The sequence below is a fragment of the Dreissena polymorpha genome, chromosome 6 (genome assembly GCF_020536995.1).
Source record: "Dreissena polymorpha isolate Duluth1 chromosome 6, UMN_Dpol_1.0, whole genome shotgun sequence".
In the NCBI taxonomy this organism is placed as follows: domain Eukaryota; kingdom Metazoa; phylum Mollusca; class Bivalvia; order Myida; family Dreissenidae; genus Dreissena; species Dreissena polymorpha.
In genome coordinates this window covers 38,068,195-38,077,931 of record NC_068360.1, presented here as the reverse complement: position 1 = coordinate 38,077,931, position 9,737 = coordinate 38,068,195, and the positions used below count along the sequence as shown (strand labels likewise).

The 9,737-nt window shown below is 30.7% G+C and overlaps 1 protein-coding gene across 1 annotated transcript in view; it reads left to right on the top strand.

Annotated features, from left to right (window-relative positions):
* Window positions 1–2,928, top strand: part of LOC127834403 (adhesion G-protein coupled receptor D1-like) — a 3,522-nt gene extending 594 nt beyond the window's left edge. The window contains exons 3-6 of the mRNA XM_052360234.1: window positions 235–361; window positions 735–776; window positions 1,165–1,233; window positions 1,973–2,928. Coding sequence (XP_052216194.1) covers window positions 235–361; window positions 735–776; window positions 1,165–1,233; window positions 1,973–2,026 — 292 coding nt within the window. The 3' untranslated portion in view covers window positions 2,027–2,928. The remainder of the gene's footprint in view (window positions 1–234; window positions 362–734; window positions 777–1,164; window positions 1,234–1,972) is intronic.
* The last annotated feature ends 6,809 nt before the right edge of the window (window positions 2,929–9,737 follow it).

Genomic DNA, 9,737 nt, shown 5'->3' with positions numbered 1-9,737 from the left:
GTACATTCGTGCTGATCGTGCAATAACGTATAAGTCCATTGGCACATCACGTTTTGGACCGAATGCATGTGTTACCTTAAATATATGCTTTTCAATGCATATTATATTTATAGTATATTTACATTTAGTCATAGAAACGTTTACAGTTAATATAATTTTTAGGACAACTTTTTATATTGTACAGGATTTAAAACAGTTTAAGTACACACCGAAGTCATAGCTTACTGTTTGTAGGGCAACTTGTTGGTCTCTGTGCGTTCTCGTACCATTGATGGGCGTCTCCTGGATTCTCGGCATCTTCTACGTCAACGAGTCGGCCTCATTCATGCAGTATGTGTTCGCAGTCTGCAACGGACTTCAGGTTGGTACGCATAATGTATCGTACCACTAAGTGTTATAAAACACAGTACTTATCTGCCAGATCAATTATCGCCAAACCATCTAATAATAATAATAATAATTCTGGCAAAATGCATTTAATCGTGTACAGATATTCTCATGAGGATTGTTGTTCATGCCACCTTATATTCCTTTCATCAACAGTTCTAACTAAATAAAAAAATAAATGTTAACAGAATAGCTCCAGTATTGTTTCAACTTCTTAAATAGATACATGATTATATTCAATGTGTTGTTTTTTTACTAGGCGCGTTTAAACTTTATCAGCATGACGAAACATAATATTTTGAATTGTCTGTTGATTTTAAGTTTGAGACTTTGACGTTGTGTTACAGGGCGTTTATATCTTCGTATTCAACTGCGTTTTAAATGAAAAGGTAAACGTTTCATTATTTCTTTCGATTGTTTACAATTTAATCGCGATTTATATATACCATTTTAAGTATTGCTATGTGCTATACCTGTGGTGATTTATTGTGTCCGGCAAAATAAGTGTACAACGTAAAACAAATTATATTGGTGATAATGGTGCAATACCTTATTAAGTTAAATTTGTGCAATCCCAATTAATTTCCATTTAAGTCTCAAACGAGTAATTGAAAGTCCCTGTACCATAGTTAATTCGGACACATTAGCACCATGAACACTTTACAAGAGCATTGTGTAGCGATATCTATAATATTTACTCTGTTTTGCGACTGGAACATTTGACATGGAAATTATGTTGAAATATCGGTGATATCTACTCTATTTTGCGTTATTTAGGTAAAAGATGGCTTCAAAAGGGAGAGAATTCGGCGCTTAAACAAATCGATGGCCAGTTCGTTATCACAGGTAATTAACATTTTGTAATACTAATAAACGACGCAGCAGGCACTCGAACACACACGATAATGCTTATATCAACTTTATAGTTTTGCTCACACATTTGTATTCATGTTAACAGTAAAAGTTTCAAATTGTTATCAACTAGTATAAACAGTTAGTTCATATCAACAATGGCGCTAATTAGGATATGTTATATGTTCACTTTTTGAATGATTACAAATTTCTTTCGTTAAGTATTAATATATTCATTAAGTAGTAATTATTATGTATGGTAACAAATAAAAAGTATTTTATATACATGATAGGAAAACTGTATTCGCGACTATACATGTCACAATTACCAAGTTTTTAGGCTGTTTAGAAATAATTTTAAAACTAACATATTAGTTCATATGAATCTTAAGATATTTAATTGATTTGAAGTATCCATCAATTTAGAATTTAAAATGAAATTGTCTTTTACAGCAATACACTTTAATATATTCAATAAGTAACTAGTATTAATTATGATTAACACGTCCCGTTATTGTTTTCAACTTATTGACAATTTTCCAATTCGAAATGTCAAGAAAATATCATGGTCTACCACGCGTTTCAAACATTAAGATATGATGAATGTGTTATCTACTTTAACTCATCTGTAACACAAGTGTTTACTACCGTATACATGAACACAGAATGAAAAGGCGAAAGGAAGATTATCAGAGAATTTTTAAAACGATTTATTTAAAGTCATGTTTTTCAGAATCTACATGACCTGCCAAAAGAATCGAACGGAAAACGGCGTGATTGCGAATAAAACAACACTGAAACAGATACGTCCCTGTGTAATGTGCACCAGTTTCTGGTCGACCTTCAAACCAAATCGAACATATTATCAAACGAGAAACATGCACGACAAGCAACGTATAAATGTGAGTCATTCCTATGACTGATCTCTATTATAACACTGATCATATGTAGGGAGTATAATGGAAGTTGTGGATGTTATGTGTTATTTGCACATATATGTACTTGTCAAGGTATTGACCGCACATTTTAAATCAAAATGCTTTATGTCTAAAAACTAAACTTTATGTATCACCGTGTATCAAAATTATTATTTCGTTCGAAATAATCGTTTCATCTTGGAGGTTTTTGGAGGTTTTATTTGCAATCTAGAGAAAGGAGATCTGATTAATTCCGACTACAAAACCAAAACATAAATGTATATAAAATTATTCAATATAGTGTAAATGTATATTGTATTCTATGTAAATAAAATATGTATGCATAATCAGAATTTACGGATATTATAACAATTTATAAACTTTTGATGCGTGTATGTTTGTGCTTTTTATGTTTCAATCCAGAAAGATAATGTATCGTATGTTGTGATGCCGACAAAATCTTATATATGAAGATGGTGCGTAAATATTTCATGTGAACACCGCATAAGTAATAGTTTTTAGGAAACGAGTGATAATCTATTAAAGCTATAACTTGCCCAAATTTAAAATGACTTATCGCTTTATTAAAAGTTGAAAAACATGGAAAGTTTTTTAATTATTAGCAGCTTACTGTAAATTCCTACATGCTTGTGTTGTTTTTATGTTATAATGTGTTATTATGTCGTATACTAACAACTTATATCAGCCGAGATTAAGACAAAATTTTATAATATTACATGTATGTTACTTTACGCAGTATTTATACTCGAATTGTGTGACTTTCTTATCAAATGTGAGTATTTGTAATAAATATTAACCATTTTCTTAGCATGTGTTGTTTAATTTATCAAACAACCACGGTGTTGTGTGAATGTATAAGTACACTTATTTAAAAAGTGTTGTGAACATGATTGTTTTGTTTTTTTGTAAGACCGAGTTGTAAGCTTCATGTATTTTTATAGGTATTGAGCGGCAAGCCGAATAGTTACATACGGTCGCATAAATTGAAAATAAACTGCCCGACAATTTAGAAGGTGAAGAAATCATAAGCCGGTTCATAGTCTTATATTCTTACCTTCATAAGAAATCACATTGCAACGTTTACGAGATGCAGGAGGTGATTGCTCGAAAGATGTGTTTATTCTAGTCCTTGACAGTTCTATTTATCGCATTATTTATGGTCATTTACACAGGTGCTCTATTAAAAATATGTTCGCATGTTTATCAAAAACCTGGAAAAGGAATGTTAAATTGCATTACATATGCATTCTTTAAAACTTTAACTAGGCCGAATATATCCCTGGAGAGTTGTGTGTTAAGACCTATAAATCGTCCCTACTTTGAGCCATATGCTATTAATGCCGCCTAACAAACAAGTTCTATCCATTATTGTAAATGTACAGAATGTGCTCGCCGTTTATCAAAGCTACCGAATATGTTGGATGTCGACTATAACTTCGAAATCTCGAATCGTGGTTTCGCGATCTCGCTTCGTAATCTCGGGCTATAGCAATATGTTTTCGCATTAAGGAGGCCCTTTTTTGAATAGCAAAATACCGACGTCATATAGCAAATCAAATATGCAATATAATAATGTTTATTGTGCGATCTCGACTCGCGTTTTCTATGCATATACATGGGCGTAAACATGGTGCGAAATCACGACATAACGGACGAAGATTATGATATGAAAATCGTGTTATCTTATTGTGATGTCGCGTTCTGGCATGAGAATTTGCTCAGTCTGGTCTTGTTCTTGCGTTATCGCGCTTCTAATTAAGAGGTCGACAATTCGAAACAACGGATGGTCTGGACGGAAACCCGTATGTAGTTATATATTTATTTTATTTATTTTATTTATTTTATTTATTTTATTTATTTTATTTATTTTATTTATTTTATTTATTTTATTTATTTTATTTATTTATTTCATTTATTTATTTATTTTCATCTAGTGTATTTATTTTATTTAGTGTATTTACTTTATTTATTTTATGTTTTAAATTTATTTTATTTATTTTATTTATTTTATTTATTTTATTTATTTCATTTTTTATTTCATTATTTTTTATTTGTTTATTCTTTATGTTATATGTATTTATTTATTTATTCATTTAATTATTCACTTTTTATTTATGTATTCATTTAATAAATTATTTATTTATTTTACGTATGTATTTAATTTTTTTTATTTATCTATTAATTAGTTTATATTTTTATTTTTTACTTATGTATAAATGTATTTATGCATTTTGCATTTATGTATTTATCAAAAACCATGTCCGCAAAGTGACACAATTTAATACCTTAAAAACCACTGCATGTTGGACTAGTTTGTTCATGTAGCCTAATCTTAGTTATCATCAAATATGTGTGATTGTCATATTACAAGTTTTTGCCAATTGTATACATAAGAGTCATAGGCATATAATTCATACACCAAACCTTAACAACGGTTATCGTTTTCCAAAACAAACATAAACCTTTTGTGAACACAAATAATACTAATGTCAACGATCTGCTGAAGTGAACAATGAATATATTTTATTACGAACTAATGCATTTCATATGAAAAGGAACAGGGTATTTGCTTGAGTATGCCTAGATAAAATATTTCATCGATATCACAAAGTACGCATTTAAAAGGAATATTGTGCTATAATTATAGTGCAGTTTTATTAATAATGAGTTAGGGTTAGATTTTGAATGGTTTTAATATTGCCATCAGCCACTACTGTTGCCATAGGTATTATATTCAGTATTTCGATATGACGATATATATATACTTAAACGATGGTTTGGTTATTTTAACAATTAAAACTTGACATTTGTATCTGGTAACAAATTTGATGCAAACCATGAAACAACATTAACCCGGTAGTGTACTGTATATATACTTGAATGTGATTGTGTGAACATAATATATTGCTGAAGTAAAAATAAATATTGTATCGTTTAAACACACCTTCACATACATGTAGTGCGAGTTGGAATAATTGATCAATTTCTTTAAATATTTACAAACGGGCAGAGAAAGTGTAGCCTGCAGAGACAAAATTTTGCAACCAATGCGTTTTGTGGTCTCTATTACCCTTCAAGCAGTACTTTGTAGAACTTGTGAAAAACGCATTATTAAAAATAAATTAAACATTTGCAAACTTAAATACCGATGTATTTCCATCACGTTAATGCGAAAGATGATTAATTTTAGCGTATTTGTAATAATACAATAACATGTAATAAAATGAACATTGTTTATCATTAATGAAGTCATTAACACTAATATGTGTGTGTGTCATCGAAACGTTTAACACTGATTGTGACCAGTCCATCGTTACATATATTCATAGTTAATACGCCGAGAGTTACATGCTTTTTATTGTCTTAAAGGGACGAATGACTTTAAAATTCTTTTTTTTCTGAAAAAAAAACATACAATGTAGATAATTCTCAATCGAACTGTTAATATAACTAAATGAATATTTAAACTTTAATTACTGCTTTACCCCAATAACGACATCAAACAATGATTTTATTTGGTTGATTTTGTCAACACGCACAATGGTATGGTTTAGTAACAACTCCGTGGTTTCCCACACGGTAAACCAAGTTTGTAGATTAAATTTCGGTCGGTTTTCAATAGGGCAACGGGGTGAAAACCATTCAATTTCGCATACCAACAAAACAATCTTTTCCGTCTTTTAAAAGTTTACCCACTGCGCGTGTTTATAACAACTGTGTGATTGTCTTGATGTTAGAATTTGACATTTCCGAAAAGTGATATGATTGCTGGTTTAAATTTGCACGAAGTTTCGAAAGTTATGAATAAGCAGCATACGCTTAATTTAGAGTCGTTTCGTACCTTTCTGCACTCTACTCAGATCATATATCTCTATTGCGTAAGCTGTGTCAGTTGGCAGGTGATGAATGAAGGTGAAACTTGATAGTTTGTAAGTTTAAAACCCGGATTAAACAGTTAATCTCAAATTTAGTCATCAAACGGGCATGAAAACATTCCGACCAAATATACCAGGGGTTATCTAAATTTTGTATTGAAAACAAAAACGGGACATCCAATGTTATGCAAGCCAGTAAATTATCTCATATTTTTTAATCAGAAGCAGCATATTTGAAATTTAATATTTGATCTATGAAGTACATGACTTTAAGAAGCCATTTTACGACATTTACAGAAAACAATAATTCTGCCTTAAGTATGAAAGAAGCACGAAATATTGGGAATCGACTTCCAGGCATGTATAGAAGTATATTTTTAATATTAAGTTTATGTTTTTAATATTAAGTTTATGTGGTTTTGTGAATACGGGCACTTGTTGACCACGGATTGTCCACACCACAAGAAAGCTTCAGTAACAATATTTAATCACCGTTTCCGTTTTTTTAGCTTGATATTTATCTAAAGTTCTCTTGTACAAGTGATGAAAATGTTCTAGCAATCGATGTAACATAGGAAAGTTTTTATGTTTCAACTGCAAACATAACTGTCTTTTTTATGCCATCAATACATTAAATTGTGAAATAATGTATATGTCATTATTCATAATTTGTATTTCTCATCCTAGTCTTACTTAACGACGGTGACATAATTCTATTACAGGAATCAACAATTTGATGAACTTGTACATACCTGTCTTAATCAAAAGTGGTTTACTATAGACAATCCCAGAATCGATAAATTGACTGCCGCCATATTGGCTATCACGTGACACGCTGATCCTGACAGTACTAAAGAATTTGGCAGATTACAGCGTAAACATAGTAAACACCCGCTTTATTAAAAAAACAACAATACTTTATGACTTCGCACAGTAGAATTGAAAACAATTGAAACATGAAACCAAGTGTCATATGTATCACATCGTTAATCAATATAAGTTAAATAAGAAATATACACGATAAATCTATAAAATGTATGTCTCTGCAACAATATTCAGTGACAACACGTAATGTTTAAGGCCGAGTTTGCGTTTTAAGCATACCTTTCAGTAATGCCTTTGTATAAAATTTAATTATTTCTTAATAGAATAAAATTATTAAATTAAAATTATTAAGGTTATAGAAATATCTAAAGTCCGAAGCAAACGTTGTGGTTTGAGCGTAAATAGTGCCGGAGATATTAAGGGGTGTAACTTTGAAATATTTCAGGACGAGGTAGACAATTTTATTGAAAAGTAGACATCTGCCGTAGTTTAAGCCTGAATTATTTCTTTTTAAATGCCGTACTTCTATAGTTCCGGAGGTACTCAATAAGAAACTTTGTAAGATTCAAGACCAAGGCCGACTTTTTTTTATTGAATAGTACATATCTTTGTTTGTCTATACATTTTTCATTTCCTTAATAATATTTCCCTCTAAGTGTCATTTTAAAGGTAATATAAAAATCTATAGCCGAATGAAGTTTGCGATTATAAAATTGGTCCAGAAATATTTATTAGCGAACCTCTGTAAGATTTCAGGTAGAGGCAAACTTTTTTAATTAAAAATATGTATCTGGTTGAGTCTTAAACTAGAGTGCTTTTTAGCAACTTCTTTTATTTAAAAGACGCTCTCAGGCTAATACAAAAATCACTAGCCGGATATGAATTTTGTGATTCTAAATGAACAAGTAACGGAGCTATTCATTTGCAAAACTGTGTAAGATGTCAGGACATGGCATACTTTTTTTATTGAAAAGGACATATCAGCTTTTGCCTATAACTGTCTTATATTATTATTGAAATAACGTTTAACATGTAATATCAAAGTTTATAGTCTGAAAACTGTTTTTGGCTGTTCTCAATATTTTCTAAACTGATTTCATTATTTATTTAATTTTCTTAATAACATCTAAATTCACGATAAACATGTTCAACATGAAAAATATGGAGCCTTAAATAAACTTGAATAGTTCCAATTGTGTTCTCTAGATTTCCTAAACTTGCGTCTTTATTCAATTTTCGTTATAAAGTCTACATTTACGATTAAAAATTAAAAACACGAAAAAAAAATAAGTGATTTTTTTCTTCGATTATTATGGATGATTACTTTCAGCAAGATAAAGGTCTTGAAAAAACAAACAACATCAGCGATAAAGAAGCGAACGAATCCGCTCAAGGGAGGCGATGTCCCAAGTGTGGATTTATTGCGTTTATGGGTATGCCCGTGACACCACATGTCTGCACATGTGTAGATACCGTAATTAAGATATCACGTGTCATCTTTAAATAACATGTTTAATAACAATCAAGAACTTATTCTCGCCAGGGACATATACAAATAGGTCCCTGTTCGTGCTGAGTTTTATGACTCTTAATTGAATGCAGATGAACTTTATTTCTTCTAATAACGTAATAACTGATATTTACAAAAACACGAACTATTATGTTATTATCAGATCGATAAGAGAAACTTTTTAAATCTTCAAATATATTCGATAAAATTGTTTCGCCTTCTTGTTATGTTAAGAAACCTATCCAAACATATATGTCCCTGCTAATTGTTTTCTTCAGTACCGTTTTGGAGGCGCGCGCGAGTATTCAGGGGCGATAATCCGGGAGTTATCAATTTCTGGGATTGTCTATAGTGTATAACATTTTTAATAGCATTATACTAAAACAATGAAGTAATTGAAATTGGAATTTATCGATGCGGCATTATGTATTATGCAACGAATGTGGAAATATTTGAAACCTTGTCCAGTTTATAAACGGTAACACGGTAAACTTGATAAATATATTTGACTAAATACATAACCGAACAAGAAAACCGTCATTATGACATTGATGTATTTCATTTTCACAAAAAAGTGAACTTTGGAAATACAATTGTTTATAGTCATATGACTATTCCATTATATATAAACGTCATATATAAAACAGCATCCTTCGCATTAGTAATACAGAATAACAAAAGACTAAATTTTCATATTATATCTGCAATCTTTTTTGTATGTATAGACATTCAACACTGCATTCAAGTGTTAGTTAAAGTTAACCATCACGAGTTGGTAGTTGTTAATCGCCTACGTACATTTCGTTTGAATGCATATGGTCACGATCAGATTACATCAATAATACTGAATAAGTGTATGGTTACACGGTTTCTGTAATACGATGTGATGTATTTATATCTAATATCCAATTAAAAATTACACTGATATATACAGCGACTGTCGAGATTTCAGAAAGTATCGGTCATTTGTTTACAGCAAAATAGCACATGGTTGTATTTACATCTACTCAAATAAAGTGTACAATAAAACAAATCAGTGACACAACATCTTCTAAAGCATTGCATACATCACACAAAACAGGACTATCTTTGGGATTTGTTCTTTGCCTTCCGTCTAGTAGTTTTGTCAGTTGGAGAACAAATAAGCATAACCTTGGCAGACTAACTAAGTACTTTTATTTACACACCAATACATGTTTTTAAGATTGTTATCCAATCCATTTTTTAATCAAATGCTGTGTCGTAATTTTCTGATAAAAGGGCAAAGTGAAACGAAACAACATAGTTAGAGAAACGTTTAAAGTCTGGTTTATGCATTTTTTTCGCGTTAACGTTGCAAGTAAAACCTGC